At 47.9% G+C, this 20,814-nt stretch overlaps 1 protein-coding gene across 2 annotated transcripts in view; it reads right to left on the bottom strand.

Moving 5' to 3' along the window:
• The window catches only part of UBA6 (ubiquitin like modifier activating enzyme 6), a 370,281-nt gene that overhangs the window by 291,519 nt on the left and 57,948 nt on the right, over positions 1–20,814 (bottom strand). For both annotated transcript variants that reach the window (XM_029600749.1, XM_029600742.1), the window contains exon 5: positions 14,493–14,587. In XM_029600749.1, the coding sequence (XP_029456609.1) occupies positions 14,493–14,587 (95 nt within the window). The remainder of the gene's footprint in view (positions 1–14,492; positions 14,588–20,814) is intronic.

The following is a 20,814-nucleotide window of genomic DNA, read 5'->3' as shown; positions in this document are numbered from 1 at the left end:
ACTGCGTTCAGAGTCTGAGCCAACAAACTCAGCAAGACATCTCTGTGAAAAGAAAAAATCCGAGCAGAGTCCAAAGCAGCTCTCAATCATATTTAATTTCCCCTCTTCTAGAGGTGAGAAAGTGAATTCCTCATCAGAATCCTCCAATGACTCATGATCTACACCCCCTTGAACATTACCAGGGACAGCCTCCCTGCAACATTTACCCACTGTGACTGAGAAGCTTGAGAACACGATCCCTACATTGTAGGTTGCTTTGCCTTTGCTGGGTGCCCCAGCAGAAAGGTCTGCAGACCCTGGAAACATTCTACCCAGGAGAAGAAGGATAGATCTATACAAGATCTTCACAAGAAAATCTTAAATCTTTTAAAAAAGAACTTAAAGAATGGCTACTCTCACAGTCTTACAATGACTGTGCACCCATTGATAACAGAGCATAAATCCTTTTCATATCCACCTCTCGCTCCTTTTTATTCCAGCAATCCTTCTGACACTCGCCCCGACTTGCAGAAACCTTCCTTCTCATTAACGGCTTCAACCGTCAACCTCAAGCATTGCATACATTCTTATCTAATGTTCAATGTACTTATTAACTTTTATTAAGTTAATGTTCTGTTTCAATCTCTGTTTTAATGTTATGAATTCAAATGTAACTGGTTCGTTGTAATGTAAACCGGAGTGAAGGCATTGTCAGCTGTACCTCGGTATATAAACAAATGCTAAATAAATAAAATAAATAAATATACCGGAGCCCATAGGCAAAACTTGCTCTCTCCAACCTCTCTCTCTCAGGGAAGCTTCTGCCTTCGGGAACAAGGGAGGAGAACTGTCCATTGCCTCACCTCCCACTCTACTCCCCTCCAGAGACACCATAGGCCTAAGGGATGTCCCAAAATGGGCAAAAGCTGTAGTATTCAAATTGCTTTGAGCTTCTAAACAACGCTGACACAAACAGAGAGAGAGTGAGGACTGAACTGCTATCAGATGACAAGCCTCACGGATAGCAAGGAGCTTGGACCTGTTTGTCCCCGGTGTGTAGCTCTTCTGAACTTCAGCTCTAGGGGACCTCCTGTGTGCACATCAATGCCACCCGGGAGTACACGCATATCCCTCCACAACATGCGCAAATATGCACTCAAGACTAGGTTGCAGTCGTATGCACACAAGTACAAGAAAATTATTACTTACCTGCTAATTTTCGTTCCTGTAGTACCATGGATCAGTCCAGACAGTGGGTTATGTCCCCAGTCCAGCAGATGGAGTCAGCACAAGCTTTGAGGGGGCGTATCCATATATCCTACTACCCCCTCTGCAGGAGTTCAGTATCGAGTATATCAAAGCCCGAGTAGAAACCCCCGAAGGATCAAGTTTGTGGAAACAGATAATTAAAACAATTGTAACCGCAACAAGTAACTGCAAACATCCTACCAACTTGTAGGGAGCTGTGAAAAACAGCGAAAAGAAACGACTGTGAAGACACAGAACACTGCGAGCAAGAAGCAGCGCAGAGCTGAGCAGGATCAAGAACCCAAACGCGGTGGGCGTCTGGACTGATCCATGGTACTACAGGAACGAAAATTAGCAGGTAAGTAATAATTTTCTTTTCCCTGTACGTACCTGGATCAGTCCAGACAGTGGGATGTACCCAAGCTTCCCTAAATCGGGTGGGGTCCTGCGAGGCCTGCTCGGAGAACCTGCTCGCCAAAGTGTCCAGAGACTGAAGAGGCGAGGTGCAGACGATAGTGCCTCGAGAACGTGTGTAACGACTTCCAGGTGGCTGCCCTACAAATTTCCTGCGAGGATACCGAGCGAACCTCCGCCCAGGAAGCCGCCTGAGAACGTGTAGAATGCGCTACGATGCCGGGTGGGGGAGTCCGTCCCGCCCCAATGTAGGAAGCAGCAATGCCAGCCTTCAGCCATCTGGCAATGGTAGTCTTCGAGGCCTGAGACCCCTTCTTAGGACCGGCCCAGAGTACGCAGAGATGGTCAGAGGTCCGGAACTCATTTGTAGCCTCCAGATAGAGGCGCAGAGTGCGCTTGACATTCAAGAGACGGAGAGACTTCGGCTCTGAGGAAGAGAAGGACGGCAACTCCACCGTCTGGTTCACATGGAATGCAGAAACCACCTTCGGAAGGAAGGAGGGAACGGTGCGAAGCGAGACTCCAGAGTCGGAGAAACGGAGATAGGGCTCTCTACACGACAGAGCCTGCAGCTCCAAGATGCGTCGAGCGGAACAGATGGCCACAAGAAATACAGTCTTGAGAGTGAGATCCTTTATCATTGCGCTGCGCAGCGGCTCGAACGGTGGTCCCGATAGGGAGCGAAGCACAAGGTTAAGACTCCAGGAGGGACAAGGGCCCCGTAACGGAGGATGCATATGCTTGACACCCTTGAGAAAACGAGCAATGTCAGGATACTGTAGAAGAGAGCCCCCATCGCTCAACAGCGAACCAAGGGCGGCCACCTGAACCCGTAGTGAATTATAGGCAAGCCCTTTTTCCACCCCCGCCTGTAGAAACTGAAGGATCTGAGGTACAGAAGCCTTAGCGGGTCTCGTGGCCTGGCTGGTACACCACAGCTCGAACACTTTCCAGACTCGAACATAGGCCGCCGACATCGATGTCTTTCGTGCCCGCAATAGCGTGGATACTACCGCCTCCGGGTAGCCCCGACGCCGGAGGCGGCGCCTCTCAAAAGCCAGGCCGCAAGACAGAAGAGTTCTGCCTGCTCGAAAAATACCGGGCCCTGATGTAGGAGCTGGGGGAGGTGCCCCAGCCTGATTGGCCCGTCGATCACCAGCTGTAGCAGGTCCGCAAACCAGGGTCGCCTGGGCCATTCTGGGGCGACGAAAACCACGGTCCCCTGATGGCTTTCTATTCTTCGGAGCATCCTGCCCACCAGGGGCCATGGTGGAAAAGCGTAGAGCAGAAGATGTGGCGGCCACGGGAGGACCAGGGCATCCACTCCCTCTGCGCCGCGCTCTCTCCGGCGACTGAAGAAGCGTGGAGCCTTGGCGTTGAGAGCGGACGCCATCAGATCCAAGTGGGGGGCCCCCCACCGATGGACGAGAAGTTGCATCGCTTTGTCGGAGAGAGACCACTCTCCGGGGTCCAGCAGTTGACGACTGAGGAAGTCCGCCTGGACTTTGTCCACACCGGCGATGTGAGAGGCTGCTAGCCGGACGAGATGATGCTCCGCCCATTGCATCAGCAGCTCCGCCTCGAGCGCGACCTGCGGGCTGCGCGTGCCTCCTTGTCGGTTGATGTAGGCCACGGTGGTAGCGTTGTCCGATAGGATTCTGACTTCCCGGTTCCGAAGAAGAGGGAGGAAATGTCGCAGAGTTAGCCGGACCGCTCTGGTTTCCAGACGGTTGATTGACCACTTCGCCTCCACCGTGGACCACGTCCCCTGCGTGGCGCTTCGATCGCAGACTGCACCCCAGCCTGCTAGACTGGCATCGGTGGTCACCACCACCCAATTTGGCAGATCGAGGGACACGCCACGGGCCAGGTTCGGCGGATCCAACCACCAGCCCAGACTGTCCCTGGCATTCTGCGGGAGCGGGAGAATCATCTGGTAGTCCTGCGATACTGGTTTCCAATGGGAGAGGAGCGCCCACTGTAAGGTCCTGAGGTGCGCGAAAGCCCAAGGTACAAGGTCGATGGTGGACCCCATCACTCCTAGGAGTTGCAGGTAGTCCCAGGAGGTGGGCTCTGGTAACGCAGAGAACCGTTGTGTGTGATCCCGCAAGGATTGAGCTTTGTCCTGGCGCAGAAAAACTTTGCCCAGTAGGGTGTCGAAGGTCGCCCCCAAAAAAAACCCAAGCGTTGCGAGGGCATGAGGGAGCTCTTGGAGAAGTTCACTACCCATCCCAGGGAATGTAGAAACCGTACTACTCAAGTCACCGCTGAGCGTCCATGATTGAATGACTTCGCCCGGAGGAGCCAATCGTCCAGATAAGGATGAACCAGGATGCCCTCCTTCCGGAGAACTGCCGCCACTACTACCATGATCTTGGTGAAGGTGCGCGGCGCCGTCGCCAATCCGAACAGGAGAGCCGTGAACTGAAAATGCTGGTCCAGAATTTTGAAAACGAAGGAAACGGTGGTGGTCCGGGCGGATGGGAATGTGCAGGTAGGCCTCCGTTAAGTCCAGGGAGGCAAGGAACTCCCCCCGATGCACCGCCGCAATCACTGACCGGAGCGTTTCCATGCAGAACCGAACGACTCGAAGGGATTTGTTGACTTCCTTGAGGTCTAGGATAGGCCGGAAGGAACCGTCCTTCTTTGGTCCGACGAAATAGATGGAATAGTGGCCCGAGCCCACCTCTCCGAAGGGCACGGGCGCAATAGCGCCTATCTCCCGGAGTCTGTCCAGAGTCAGCTGCACCGCTCCTCTCTTGAGGTCCGAGCCACAGGGGGAAAAGATGAACCTTCCCTGCGGGGGGCGGACAAATTCCAATGCGTAGCCGTGTTTTATGGTATCCAGGACCCACTGGTCCGAGGTGATCCGTGCCCACTCCGCGTAGAAATACGTTAGTCGGTCCCCAATCCTGGGGACAGGGGAGTGGGTGAGACTGGCATCATTGTGAAGACTTGGTATAGGGGTTCCCGGTTCCGGGAGTAGTGCGTGCGGGCCGACGCCCGCAAAAGGAGCGCGACCAGGGCTGAGACATGGGGGCGGATGACCGGGAGCCCGCCTGTCTGTATCCCCTGTAGCGCCGTTGCACTCTGGCTCTGGTCCGAGAAGAAGAAAATGCTCTGGATGGTCGAAACCTATCCTCCGGCAGCTGATGAACAGCGTTCTCCCCCAGGGACTTGATGATCTGGTCCAAATCCTCCCCGAAGAGGAACTTGCCCCTGAAGGGAAGAGAGCCCAGACTCGACTTAGAGGACGTATCAGCCGCCCAATTACGTAGCCACAGTAGTCGTCGTGCTGCCACTACCGAAACCATGGATCTTGCGAGGACCCGAAAAAGGTCGTACGAGGCGTCCGCCCCATACGCCACTGCGGCTTCTAGCCGATCTGCCTGGGCAGCCTCATCGGACGGCAGGTTCTGAGACGTGAGGAGTTGTTGCACCCAAAGGAGACTAGCCCGCTGGGCAAGCGAACTGCACATCACCGCCGGCATACCCAGAGCGGAGACCTCGAAAACCTGCTTAAGGAAAACTTCCAACTTACGATCCTGTGTGTCCTGCAACGCCGCACCTCCCGTCACTGGGATAGTCGTCCTCTTCGTGACCACCGACACTGCGGAGTCCACCTTTGGGACCTTGATGAGGTCCAGAAAATCTTCGGGGAGCGGGTACAGCTTTTCCATAGCCCGGCTGCTCTTCAGGGAGGCCTCCGGGGTGTCCCATTCCCTGGTGAGAAGTTGTAAAAACGAGTCATGAATGGGAAAAGCCCAAGCCCTCGGCCGGAGTGCCGCCAGGACAGGATCTCCCTTCCTTGAAGAAGTGACGACAGCGGGAGCTACTGGGGCAGGCGGGTCTGGTGGCGGGTCCAAATCTAATTCTTGGATAATCTGCGGAATGAGGTCGTCCAGCTCTTCCCTCTGGAAGAGGCGTAGGGTACGCGGATCATCCCCCTCCTGCGTGCCGTCCCCTTGTCCCCCGTCCGGGAGGTCAAGTCCATGTCCCGCTGGGTCTGGCACCGCCCCCACTGCCGCGGATCGGACCCGGGTAGGAAGGCGGGAGGCCCCCACTCCCGGAGGGTCGGGGGGGGGCCGGCGTCGAGGGCGACATCCGAGGGATCTTAGGAGGGGGGGGTCCCACAGGTGCTTCCAGCCCCTGCAGATAAGTGGTATGCATGAGCAGGATAAACTCCGGAGAGAACCCCGGCCTGCTCGGGTGCGCTTCGGGGGCGGCGTGGTTCCTGCTCCCTGGCTCTGGGTGCTTGGTTCCTGCACCAAAATCGGGGGAACACCCCCGCTGGTAGAGTCCTCCAGGGATCCATTCCCCCTCATGGCCTGCGCCTCAGGGCGCTCAGAATGTAAAATGGCCGCCGTTCCCGCCAAAAATGACGGAGTGGCCGGCCCGCGCCGCCCGGGCAAAAAAGAGAAATCAGTCAGGGACTGTGAGGTACCTTCCCCCCCGGGAAGGCATCGTGCACAGATGTCCGGGAAATCCGGGACCCCGGGTCTCCGCAGGCCGCACAGCGGGACGGCCGCGGCATCGGGATCGCTGTAGGAGAAAAGAAAAAGCCACGGGGGGGGGGGCCACGCGCACAAAAGCGCCGCTGCGGGGGGGCCCGATCGGCCCGCACTGCCCGCTGTCCGAAAATAGAGGAGGGTGCCGCGGGGGGGCCTTCCTGGCCACACGACCCGCCCCAGACATCTTTCCCTAAATGGCTCAGCAGCCCATGAGGAGCTGTAAAATGGCCGCGGGTGAGGGAGTAAAAGCGAAGAGGCCGGGTCCACCGGCTTTCGCGGGCACCGGGGGCTGAGCTATGAAGGAAAAAACTACAAAGGAAAAACAAACTTACCCCTGGCTGCAATGAGAAATAAACAGCAAGGCCGCAGAGAAGAGACAAGGAAGAGAAGCCACTCCCCAGAAGTTGAAAGAACTCTGCCTTTTTTTTTTTTTTTAAACTTAATACAAACTTGATACAAACTTGATCCACAGAAAAAGACAACAAGCAGCCATAATCAAGCAAGAAAGTGAAGAAAAAGGAAAAGGAGGGGAAGCCTGATTCCCCTACTCGCATCTGCTGGAGTCAGAAGATACTGAACTCCTGCAGAGGGGGTAGTAGGATATATGGATACGCCCCCTCAAAGCTTGTGCTGACTCCATCTGCTGGACTGGGGACATAACCCACTGTCTGGACTGATCCAGGTACGTACAGGGAACTGCGCAAATACACGCTCCAGTGTACGTCATGGCCTTACATTTACAAGTACCTGCACAAATATACACTCAAATCTAGGTCACAGACGTACGTGCTTACATCTAGGCCACAGCCTTATGCAAACAGGTCCTTACGCATGCAGCCGGCACGTGGCAAGAACGCATGCACATGCAGTAAAAACCGCTGCCATGGACTACCTCACGGCTAAGCAAAGCCTGCCTGCACCTTCAGCGTGTTTGGGTCCGGATCCGTTTAACATCCGGCACTGAAAACCATCAGTCTGAAGAGGTTCTCAACAGCTTACGTCTCTTGACTGGCCGAGAATTCATGGAGAGTGGGGCCAAGAGCCAGCATCCCAAAAAACACACTTTGCACATAAGCAAATTAAAACCAGCAGGAGACCTCTACCAGAAGCAGAGACTCCTCCTCAGTGCAAGCGCCTCTCTGCACCTCTGGCGGGACAGTGAACTGCTGGCAATAGCTGAGGAGGGGATTTTTCCTGCTTCTCCTGCCAAAGCTGCTAGGGAATCGAAAATGGCTGCCGTTTCCGCGCTGACGGGGAAAGCCTCAGCGCTAGACTCCATCACCCGCAAAGCTTGTTCTACCAGGTGCGGTCATGCTTGATAGAGACTCCCCCTGAATGACATGCTGCTTCTGCCACACACACACACACACACACGCTGTTCTTCCCGGCACCTGTGGCACCCCCAGCACCACAATGGCAAACAGAAGAACAGTCCCTCAGCACCATGGAGCCAACACCTGGTCTCCTCTGTAGGCAGAGAAGCTGCTGAAAAACCTCATCGCTGTAGCTTCCCCCACGAAAGCTCACTGCTGCACAGATTCCTCTAACTAGCTCCTTGGTCTCTCTTTTTTTTTTTTTCACTCACTGAAAACAAATAAAGATACATAGAAACCAATACTTTCCACTGGTGCAGAGGTTCAGGTTCCAGGAGCGCAGGCCGAATGGTAGATCAGAAAAAAGCCAGACCACTAGCTATATCAGTCTCCTTTTGCCAAACTTTAGCGATCTAGCCCAGGACAAACCGTATAAAAAGGGAAACTTCCCTGCTCCATTGGGCTTGCAATGCAGAACTACCAGCAGATTCTACTGCTGTCTCGTGGGGGATGAGGGATCTGGACCACCAGATGTCCATCCCATGGATCTCCAGATGCCGCTATCAGAAGGGTCACCAACCCCTATTCATCCACCTCAAACCAGGGGTGGATGGCCCCACCAGGACCTCACAATCCCCTGGGAGGATCCACAAATTGTCTTATTTTTGATTTTTTCCCCTCTCTCCAGACTGCAGGTTTTACACCATCTACCATCTGCTGGAGACAGAGAAATACTGAGGGACTACAGGTGGCACACTGGGTTATGTACAGTGTCAGGGAAACTGCCTCCATCTGGTGGCAGGGAGGCAAAACCCAGGAGTCTGGTCTGATCTGGGTACATACAGGGAATACTGGATGTGACGGTGTTTTCTTTAATCAATCTGCATTTACATGATCAGAAAATGGGAGGCACAGTTAAACCTAGTATGGGTAGAGACCTAGCAGACTTCCCCTACAGTAGACAGGCGTTGCAGACAGCCAGTGAGCACCACTCACTAATATGGATCCCAAATTATCCATGTAACTCTAGTACCAGGCCACTTTTAATCACGTCATCAACGCTATTGAACTATGAGACAATTTAGGGATGCAGACAACCTTTTACTAAGGACAAGGATAAGACCAACGTTCACCTGCTGGACACATCATGGGATTGAATTTGGCCATCCAAAAGCAAAAACAAATCAGTGAAAGTGCAGCGCTTTAACCAAACCTGTGACCTTTACCAAGAAAGAAACACTAGTACAGAAAGACCCATCACAAAATGGTCAGAAACTGAATGTATTAGGACATGTGCAAACACACAAACATTTTCACATCTGTGCTGCCTTGCCTTATTGCTTATGTAGTGCTGCATTCGCACAGGAAACAGCATACAAATTTATGAATAAAAATGTCAGAATGAGCAGATATTTTTCAAATCTGTAAAAAGTAAACGTGAAACTTCTCAAACATCAGTAGAGCAGGCAGACGTATATACAAGGATCTTAATACGTACAAATTGTGTTAATATATGCAAAAGTAAACAAAAACCACACACACTGAAGATAGCTTCCTCCTCCCAGCCACAACCTATTCTACTGCTTAGCCACTGTATCAAGCTGCAACACTTGCTGTATATGAACCTGGAAAATGTTTCAGTTTGCCACTTACACTGGTCTCTTTAGCTATTTCTTCAAATCCAAAAGGTAATCTCAGCATTTCTTCAGGTATTTCATAGCTATGGCTGCAAAGAACCCCTCTCCTTCCCTCCTCACATGTACTTTCAGTACTTCCCATACCCAACCAAAAACAGGATGACAGAAGTTCAATCAAAATCCCCCTAACTCAGGTCCTCTCTCCAATTAAAAAAAAAAAAAAAAGAAGAGCCTTTTTAAGGCTCAAAAAGATTCCCTGCACACAGATTTGACATCTGTTTCCAAAGTTTCTAATATAGCTCATGATGAAAATAACTGGAGTGAGGAAGGGTGCTGGAGACAGAGAGGCAGATATGCTGATAAGGTACTGGCACAGCAGACAGGCAAGCATATTCCTGCCCTTATGTGTGGTTAAAGCAAAAAAAAAAGTTAAATGTTACTGAACACAGGCATTGCCATATTGGGTCAAACCAATAGTCCATCAAATCCAGTACCCTGGTTTCTAACAGTGGTGAATCCAGCTCACAAATACCTAACAAAATCCCAAATAGTAGACAGAGCTCATGCTGCTAAAGCCCAGGGATAAGTAGCGGCTTTCCCCAAGTCTACCAGGGTAATTTATAGACTTCTCCTCCAGGAATCTGTCCAAACCTTTTTTAAACCCAGCTTTGTTAACTGCCTTTACTACATGCTCCGCAATAAAATTTCAGAGCTTATGTGTTGAGTGAAAAAAAATTTCCTCCATTTGTTTTAAATGTGCTATATACTGACTTCATGGAATGTCCCCTAGTCTTTGTATTTTTTGAAAGAATAAACGGATTCACATTTGCCCATTCTTTTCCACTCATGATTTTTTAGACCTCTATCATATCCCTTACTCAGCCATCTCCAAGCTGAATAGACCCAACCCCTTTAGCCTTTCCTTATAGGGGAACTGTTCCAGCCCCTTATTTTGGCCACCCTTCTCTGTACTTTTCTAATTCAACTATATCTTTTTTGAGATGCGGTGACAAAAAATGTATACAGTACTCTAGATGCAGTCTTACCATGCAACAATACAGAGGTATTATGACATTGTTTTAATCTCTATTTATTTTCCCAAAAATTCTTAACGTTTTTTGGTTTGTTTTTTTTAAACATTACCGCACAATGGGCTGAGGATTTCAAAGTACTGTCCACTATGACACCCAGATCCTTTTCCTGGATGGTAACTCCTAATATGGAATCTAACATCATTAAACTACAGTGTGGGTTACATTTCCCTATGTGAATCATTTTGCACTTGTCCACATCAAATTTCATCTGGATGCCCAGTCTTCCACACTTGTTAGATCCTCCTGCAATTTATCACAATAGTCTTGTGATTTAAAAACTCAGAATAATTGTGTTATCTGCAAATTTGATTATGTCGCTCATTGTTCCCTTTTCCAGATCATTTATAAATACATTAAAAAGCACCAGTCCCATTACAGATCCCTGGGACACTTCACTGTTTACCTTTCTCCACTGAGAAAACTGACCATTTAATCCTACTCTGTTTCTTACCTTTTAACCAGTTTGCAAATCCACAACAGGCCATTGCCTCCTATCCTGTGACTTTTTATTTTTCATGAGGGACTTTTTAAAATGCCTTCTGAAAATCCAAATACATCACATCTAATGGTTCACCTTTATCCACATGTTTATTAACCCCATCAAAAAAATGTAGCAGTTTTGTGAGGCAAGATTCCCTTTGTGTAAATTCCTCGCTGGCTGTGTCCCATTAAACTATGTCTATATGTTATGTAAATTTTGTTCTTTAGAATAGTTTCTATGATTTTTCCCAGCACTAAAAATCACTTTCCATTCTAAGTTTCCCTAATTACCCTGGTGCCTTTTTAAAAAATCAACATTACATTGGCCACCCTCCAATCTTCAGTTACAATAGTCAAATTTAATAATAGGTTATAAATTACTAACAACAGAGCTGCAATTTCAATTTTTAGTTTTTTCAGAAGTTTTAGGTGTAAATCATTTGGTCTAGGCAATTTGCTACTCTTTAGTTTGTTTGTCAAGCTGCCCTATTACATCTTCCAGGTTCATCGTGATTCGTTTCAGTTCTTCCAAATGATCACATTAAATACTTTTTTTTAGCATGGGAATCTCCTCAACATCCTCTCCAGTAAACACTGAAAAATTCATTTAGTCTCCACTATGACCTCGTCTTCCCTAAGTGCCCCTTTAACCCCTTGATCATCTAGTGGTGCATCAGACTCCCTCACAGACTTCCTGCTATGTATATATTTTTAATTTATGAGTTTTTGCCTCTACAGCCAGCTTCTTTTCAAATTCTCTGCCTTATCAATTTTACACATCTAACTCACCAATGCTTATACTTTCCTTCAGATGGATCATTTTTCCAATTTTTGAAAGTTTTTGGCTATAATAGCCTCTGTCATCTCATCTTTTAACCATGCAGACAGTTGTTTGAACTTCCTTCCACCTTTTTTAAATGCATGGAATGCATCTGGTCTGGGCTTTCAAGATGGTATTTTTAAACAATGTCCATGCTTCAGGTAAACTTTTTAACCTTTGGAGATACATCTTTTAGTTTTTTCGATTTTCCTCCTTTTATGAAACTCTCCTTTTTGAAAGTTAAAATACTAGAGCAGTAGATTTACTTAATGTCCTCCCTCCAGTCGTAAAGTCAAATTTGATCGTGTTATGATCACTGTTGCCAAGCAGCCCCTGTACCATGACCTCCTGGCACCAAATCCTGTGTGCCAATAAGAATTAGGTCTCCAGTGGCTCCCCCTCTAATCGGTTCCCAGACCAGCTGCTCCACAAAGCAGTTATTTATTTCATCTAGAAACTTTACTTCACTAGCATGTCCTGATGAAACATCTACCCAGTCAATATTCAGGTAACTGAAATCTCCCATTATTACCGCGCTGCCAAATTTGTTAGCTTCCCTAATATATGTTAGCATAGTATCATATGCTATACTCTTCCCCATTACACATGAAATTTCCACCCATAAAGATTCTATTGTGCATTTAGTCTCCTGCAGCATCTTTATATCATCCCTAACAAGCGGCACACCCCCATTAAGTTGATCCACACTCTCACTGTGATATAATTTGTACTCTGGTATAGCGCTGTCCCACTGGTTATCCTCCTTCCACCAGGTCTCCTGGATTCCAAATGTCTACCTCTTCATTCAGTGGTAAACATTCTAACCCTCCCGTTTTACTTTGAGAGACTTTTGGCATTAGTATACAGAAATTTCATGGTACTTCATTAGTATATACAATTTTTCTAGCAGTTAGGGATAATTTGGAATCTCTTAATTTATTCTTTATTTAAAAGGCACATGGGCTACATTTGCATTTTTTGGAACCTCTCAGGATGCTCTAACTGACCCATTTCTTTAGTATCCTTCGAAGATACCTGCCTCTGAACCATGCGTGACTATTGGCTTTCCCCCTTTCTTTAGTATCCTTCGAAGATACCTGCCTCTGAACCATGCGTGACTATTGGCTTTCCCCCTTTTTCTAATTTAAAAGCTGCTCTAAATTTTTATTTTTTTTTTTTTTAAAGGTTAGCAGCAGCAGCCTTATTCCACCCTGGTTAAGGTGGAACCCAGCCTTTCAGAATAGGCTCCCCTTTCCCCAAAATGTCACCCAGCTCGAAATAAAACTAAAGCCCTCTTCCCTGCACCATCTCACCAGGGGACACTCAATAAAGTTTCTAGGTAATAAATGTACAACTAATAAGAGAAATTTGTTTTTACTTAGCACCTCAACACAATTACGTTCTGGAATTTGTTGCCAGAGGATGTGGTGAACGCTATTAGTAGCTGTGTTTAAAAAAAGATTGACAAGTTCCTGAAGAAAGAGTCCATTAACCATTATTAAGGAAGAGTTGCAGAAGTCTACTGCTTATCTTGGGATAAGCAGCTTGGAATCTATCTACCCCTTTGGATCCTGCCAGGTACCTATGACCTGGCTTGGCTACTGTTAGAAACAGGATACTGGACTTGTTGGACCTTTGGTCTGACTCATTAAAGCAAATCTTATGTTCTTATGAGACTCCAAAGCTCTACCTGCCTCTGAAGTCCTGTGCATCAAAAAGGAAGAATTTAAGAAAATGCTATCCTGGAGATTCTAGATTTCAACTTTCTACCTAAGAGCCTAAATTTGGCTTCCAGAACTTTCCTCCCTCACTTATATCATCAGTCCCCCACATGTAACACAACAGCCCGCTGTACTATCTAAAATTGTAAGTGACTAATTTAAATTCCTTCTTGGGTGGCGGGGGGAGGGCAGCAAATGATTTATGTTAAAAAAAAAAATGGCTAAGTACATGTACTTAAATCTACTCTAGCACCTTCGACTCCTACCACCATTGATCCGGCTGAACTAGTTTTGGTCTTGAATAAAAAAAAATGTGGACTTGTGAGGCCTTATGCTGGCCTGAGGGTGGTGTTTGATCTTTGCACCGTAGTTCAAACAAGAGGCTTGGGATACTGGCTTAACTCAGAATGAGGCATGAACAGCATACACAACCCAGCATCCCTGAAGAAGTTGTAAGACAAACATCCACTGACCAGAAAACTACTACTATCAATCAAAAGACCATTGGTCAGAGCTCATACTAGTACTGTGTGACTGGCCCTTCAGACAGAGAACTAGCCCTGAAGGTGCTAGAATTCTCATCTCTGCTAAGAATACAGTGGGAGCACATCTGTGGGCGGAGGCCTACTCAGCTCATATGGACAGCATATTTTCCTCATCTCCCCAGGCACTAATCAAATATAGTGGAAAGTGTTTGCTAGCTTTTGCTGTTTAATCCTTATTTTATCTGTTCCTATTTGCACATTTAATGTTTTTCCATTCACTATCCCTCCTTTTTGTTAACTTACTAGTTAGCTCTGCCTGATCCCGGTACCTTCTGGATCCAGTCTGCAGGTGTATTTCTAGAACTGTGTGACCTCTGGGCTGTATGGGATCCCATTGACTCTATATAGGAACCTACTGATAGCTTACGGGCAGGGTACTTGCCCAAAGACAAATAGGAACCCAGTTGGGAGGTGGAAGATTATCAGGTGTAGGAGCACATGCGTAGATGCATGCGGACCTGGGCAGTGCTTGGCAGGACCTTCCATGTGGCCACAGGATTAACACGATAAAAACTAGCTCTGAAAAACTTTTAAAATTGGTTTGGTAGTGTTAATTATACTTTGCATTTCCATGAAAAGTATTGCACAGGGGTCACCAAAACAGCCGTAAAAACCCCAACCCCAACCCCCCCCCCCCCCCCCCAAAAAAAAACAAAACCACCCTACCCTGGCTGTTTTGTGAGACGGGTGTTTAGAAAACATCTCTGAATGGCAGTAGGGTAGTACAGACCTGTTTCTGTGATTTTTTACATCATCTTCCCAGACAAAGAAGTTGGTTCCCAAGTCCCAGGTCAGGCATTGCTTTGTGTCATGAACAGTAAGGGCCTGTGAAAGGAAGACAAACCAGTAGGAAAACTGAATGAGGATGAGCAGCTCAACTCCACTCAAATCATTTCAATGATGGGTAACTTTGCTGCAATAGACAGAAACCCCATTTCCCCCTCTCCCAACACTTTTGCCAGCAGATGTGTTAGCAACCCACCAAGAGGATTAAGACAAACAACAGAACTGGTCATTCCATGGAGCAAAAGAGAACAGCAAGGAAGGGGGCAAGAAATGAGAAGATACTTTAATGAAGAATGTAAATGAGAAGCTGATGACTTGACTGTCTTTGCCACTTATTCTAATTCTAAAAGCCTCAGTGTCACACATTCCATAATCTCCCCCTGCTGGAAAGCACTCCTTAAATGCTGTGGGGCAGATTCTGATTCAGAAGTCACCCTTGCAGCTGTTTTAAAAATAGGTTCCTGATTTTTCATTTTGTAAATGGCAACTACAAATAAAACAATTTTGTTTTACTTACATTCACTAGTAATTTTTGAATTGGCTTTTTTTTCGTTTTGTTTTTAAGAACAGATACATTTAATGTGGACAAGTACAGTGATACATATAAGGAAAATTTCTATTACAGATGTACAACACTGGCTTCTGTATTAAGAATCACCACCCACGGGGGAGTATAAGAAAAGACAGTCAGAAACTCAGATCAGTTCATCATCACTAACATAGAAACACAGAAATGACGGCAGAAGAAGACCAAACGGCCCATCCAGTCTGCCCAGCAAGCTACACACTTTATCCATTTTTTTTCCCTTTTTCTCTCTCCCACCTGTTACTATTGGCTTCCAGTACCCTCCAGCCCTAATTCCCCTCCACCCCACCACCAATGTAGAGAGCAGCGCCGTATCTGCTTCCAAGTGAACATCCAGCTCAATTAGGGGTAGCAACCACTGTAACAAGCTGGCCACACCCCTGCCTCATACTCTTACCCACCCCTGTTTTGTTTTTTTTTGGAGATGGCAGCCCTCCATCCTTCCGCTCCGTGAAGGTGGAACACCAACCACTGGCATCCCGCTCCGTGAATGCCTCTGTGGCTACTGCTGCTCCGTGCAGTGTTTTGCTGCCTCCTCTTTATTCACGCCCTCTAGGCTTGATGGATCCACAGTGTTTATCCCACGCCCTTTTGAAGTCCTTCACAGTTTTAGACTTCACCACTTTCTCCGGAAGGGGATTCCAGGCATCCACCACCCTTTCCGTGAAGAAATACTTCCTAACATTGGTTCTTAGTCTTCCTCCCTGGAGCCTCAGCTCGTGACCTCTGGTTCTGCTGATTTTTTTCTGACGGAAAAGGTTTGTCGTTGTCTTTGGATCATTAAAGTTTTTCAAGTATCTGAAAGTCTGAATCATATCACCCCTGCTCCTCCTTTCCTCCAGGGAGTACATATTTAGATTCTTCAATCTCTCCTCGTATGTCATACGATGAAGACCCACCACCTTCCTGGTCGCCCTTCTCTGTACCGCTTCCATCTTGTCTTTGTCTCTTTGTAGATACGGTCTCCAGAACTGAATACAGTACTCCAGGTGAGGCCTCACCAAGGACCTGTATAAGGGGATAATCACTTCCCTTTTCTTACTCGATATTCCTCTCTCTCTATGCAGCCCAGCATTCTTCTGGCTTTTGCTATCGCCTTGTCGCATTGTTTCGCAGACTTCATATCATTAGACACTATCACCCCAAGGTCTCTCTCCCCCCCCCCAACGAATACAGTTCATTCGGATTTCCACTCCCCATATACATGACTTTGCACTTCTTGGCATTGAATCTCAGCTGCCATATCTTTGACCACTCTTCCAGTTTCCTTAAATCCAGTCTCATCCTCTCCACTCCTTCCGGCGTGTCCACTCTGTTGCAGATTTAGTGTCATCCGCAAAAAGACAAACCTTACCTTCTATCCCGTCCGCAATGTCGCTCACAAAGATATTGAACAGGACCGGTCCCAACACCGATCCTTGCGGTACACCACTTAAAACCGCTCTCTCTTCAGAGAAAGTTCCATTTACTATCACACATTATCTTCTGTCCGTCAACCAGTTTGTAATCCAGGTCACCACCTCGGCACTCATTTCTAAGCTTCTCATTTTATTCACCAGTCTCCTGTGCGGAACCGTATCAAAAGCTTTGCTGAAATCCAAGTAGATGACATTGAGCGCTCTTCCAATTCCTTGGTTACCCAGTCAAAAAAGTCAATCAGATTTGTCTGACAGGATCTTCCCCTGGTGAAACCATGCTGCCTCTGGTCCATCAATTCTCCGGACTGTAGATAGTTCACTATTCTCTCTTTCAACAGTGACTCCATTACTTTTCCCACCACCGAAGTGAGGCTAACCGGTCTGTAGTTACCAGCCTCCTCTCTGTTCCCACTCTTGTGAAGCGGGACCACCCCACCGCTCTTCTCCAATCACTTGGCACCACTCCCGTTTCTAGGGATCTATTGAACAGGTCACACAGCGGACCCGCCAGCACATATCTGAGCTCCCTCAGTATCCTTGGATGAATCCCATCAGGCCCCATGGCTTTGCCCACTTTCAGATTATTTAGTTCTTCCCATACATTTTCTACTGTAAAAGGATTTTCATCTATTCCACTTCCCTCCAGTTTCTTGTTGTGTAGAGATGGTCCTTCTCCAGGGTCTTCTTTAGTGAACACAGAGCTGAAGTATTCGTTTAATATTTCTGCCATTTCTTCATCTTTCTCCACACATTGATCATTTCCAACTTTCAATTTCACTATACCACTTTGGACTTTTCTCTTTTCGCTGATGTATCTGAAAAATGTTTTGTCACCAAGGAGATAAAAAAATCTCCTTGGCAATCCTCTCTTCCACGTGACTTTTGCCAACTTGATTAATTTCTTTGTCTCCCTCAGTTGAATCAAATATTCTTCTTTGTGCTCCTCCCTTTGGGATCTTTTATATTTCTTGAATGCTGTTCTTTTGGCTTTAATTTTGTCAGCCACCTCCTTTGAGAACCAGATAGGTTTAAATTTTCTTTTGCTTTTCTTTACATTTCTAACATATAGAGTAGTTGCCTTGGTGATTGCTCCTTTTAGATTGGACTGATGAAGCAAGAGGGTAGGTTGTCTAAGACAGTGGTTCTCAACCTTTTTTCTGTCGGGACACACCTGACAGATGGTTCTCACATGCGTGACACACTGACCCATGATCGTCACAGGGCTAGATGTAAATGTACAGTTTGCATCCACGGGAACCCCCCTGATCCACAATAATGGATGTAAAGCAGAATTATGACATTCCCCGTTCAACTCACTCTACAAAAAAGATATTCTGGTTCTGGTGTCATCTCAGTAACAGCAACTCAAACTCCTTCTACTTTCAGGCTCAATAGCCCTACTTATGAAAAGACAGCAGTTTACCACCAATGCATGTCCTCTTGAGAAAACGCAACAAATAAGACTGATAAAACACTTACATGCTAGTAAAATATCTCTGTAACAGACACAGAACCGACCTAACATACTCCCAGGATCTGTAGTAATGCACATAAACTAATCCACACACAGTTACACCTGTATTATGGAATACACTCAAACAGGAGCAACCCTATCTATGAAAAGGCAACACTACAAATATTAAATCAGGCCCTAAAAACCAATACACCTCTTATTAGGAAAACAGAACTAGCAAGCAGCTATAGATCCCCACACAGAAATAATTGTAAAACTATACTAATAAGCAGAATAAATGTTTCACAACAACTATGAACAGAATAACATCCAACAATTAAAAACTCATAAAAACTATTAAAAATTCTCCAAACACCAATAAAATATTTCAAAAAAAGCAGACACATCACATAATATTAAATAATTAAAATAGCAGTCAATCAAGAAAAATAAACTTAAAAAGCCACCTTTACTTACCCCCTCCAGCAGCTTTCCTACTCCTCTTCCATGCAGGCTGTAGCACACACCAGAAGCAGCAGTAGTGGCTAAGCTCTATACTCATAGTCCTCTTCCTTAGGGCCCATGTCTCTCACACACACACACACCATACCAGTCATGCCCCCATGACCAGTTTCTGTCTCACACACCAATCATTTCCCAGTCTTTGACAAACACACCAGTCACCTTCCTGAACAGTTTCTCTCATGCCATACACACACACACAGGCTTCCCACTCCCGTGTTCCACTTACATATATAGGCTTCTCACTCTCATAATCACTTTCTCTTTCTCACATACACTCACCAGTCTCTCACTCCCATGCTTGTTCTCTCCACATGCACAGGCTTCTCATTCCCATAATCACTTTCTTTCTCTCCCACATACACACACACCAGTCACCTGATCTCTCTCATGCATATACACACACACATAGGCTTCCCACTCTCATGTTCTCTTTCAGATATACAGGCTTCTCACTCCCATGCTGTGTCTCACACACACACACAGGTTTCTCACTCCCATGCCCACTCTTCACCTGCACAGGCTTCTCATTCCCATAATCACTTTCTCTCTCTCTCTCTCTCTCTCACACACACCCGTCACCTGATCTCTCTCATGCATACACACACACACAGGCTTCCCACTTCCATGTTCTGTCTTACATACACAGGCTTCTCCCTCCCATGCTGTGTCTCACACACACCCAGGTTCTCACTCCCATGCTCACTCTCTTCACATGCACAGGCTTCTCATTCCCATAATCACATTCTCTCTCTCACATTCACATACACACCAGTCACACCGTCACCTTACCAACCAGTCTCTCTCATATACATACATGCACACACACAGGCTTCCCACTCCCATGCTCTCTCTCACATAATCAGGCTTCTCACTCCCATGCTTTCTTTCATATACACCCCCACAACACCAGGCTTCTTACTCCCATGCTTTCTCACATACCCAGAGTTCTCACTTCCATGCTTTTTCTCTCTCTCTCTCTCACACACACACATCCCTGACTGTCTCACACTCTCACATACACATCAGTCATCTCCTTGAGCAGTCACTTTCATTGTCTCTCACATATACACATACATCAGCTCTCTGACCAGTTTCTCTCAATCACACACATACTCTCGATCAAATACATTCTCTCACTTACACACAGGCTCTCAATCACACACATTCTCTCACTTACACACAGGCTGGCTGGCTGCTTCTCTCTCTTTCTGTCACTCACTTCCTCTCCCCCCCCACCCCCCAGCACAAACGGTAGCTGCTCCTCCAGCCCCCGCAGGCCAAGAAGGAAGAATTCCATCGATCGCGGGAGGCTCATGCTGCTCTCCTCCTTTCCCTTCCGCTTTCTTCCTCCCCCAGAGCAGGAAGATCAGCTGCCTCTCCTGCTGCCACCGGACTCCTGCTATCTTCGGGCATCCGAACTTCCTGTCGGGGGGGGTAGCGGAAGCGCAGCGCACAACGTCCGCTTCCTCCCTCCCCCCCCCCCAGCAGGAAGATCGGCGGACCATACGGCCCGACGCCCGAAGATAGCAGGAGGCCAGTGGCAGCAGGAGAGGCAGCTGATCTTCCTGCTTTGGGGGAGAAAGCGGAAGCTGTGCGCGACGCTTCCGCTCCCCCCACCCCAAGCAGGAAGATCGACAGACCATACGGCCCAACGCCCGAAGATAGCAGGAGAACGGGTGGCAGCAGGAGAGGCAGCTGATCTTCCTGCATTGGGGGGGGGGGGGGGAGCGGAAGCTGCACGCGGTGCTCCCCCCCCCCCCCGAACAGGAAGACTGGTTGGCCATACGGCCGCAGCAGCGCTTCCCCATGTGTGCCGTGATGGCGCGCGAGGCGTGGGTTCTCTTGCGGCACGCCTTTCTTCTTCCCGCGCACCACTTCCTGTTCCGGCTCCGGGGGGGGGGGGGGGGTGGGAATGCAGGCGCGGGAAGAAGAAAAGGACAGCCGCGGATGCCACAGCTTTTTTTTTTTTGCACCGCTGCCGTTCCCGCTGGGCTTGAACGTGCTGATAGCCCGGCGGCAACGGCAGCAGGGAAGAACGAGCAGCGGGAGGGACCGGGAGCCACGCGACACACCTGCCGGTGCTTGGCGACACACTAGTGTGTCGCGACGCACCGGTTGAGAACCGCTGGTCTAAGAAAGCCGTGTGGGCACGAAAGAATGGGTTAAACACCAGGAAACGTCCAAACTGTTCTTTATTTAAGTGGAGACAAGTTGATACAAACGCCCGACTCAGGCAGAGTTTTGCCCCACTTGGGGCTGCCTCAGGGGCTGTATGCAGATTTTC

Source organism: Rhinatrema bivittatum, chromosome 1, assembly GCF_901001135.1.
Source record: "Rhinatrema bivittatum chromosome 1, aRhiBiv1.1, whole genome shotgun sequence".
Classification (NCBI taxonomy): Eukaryota; Metazoa; Chordata; class Amphibia; order Gymnophiona; family Rhinatrematidae; genus Rhinatrema; species Rhinatrema bivittatum.
This window is presented reverse-complemented; position numbering and strand designations above follow the sequence as displayed.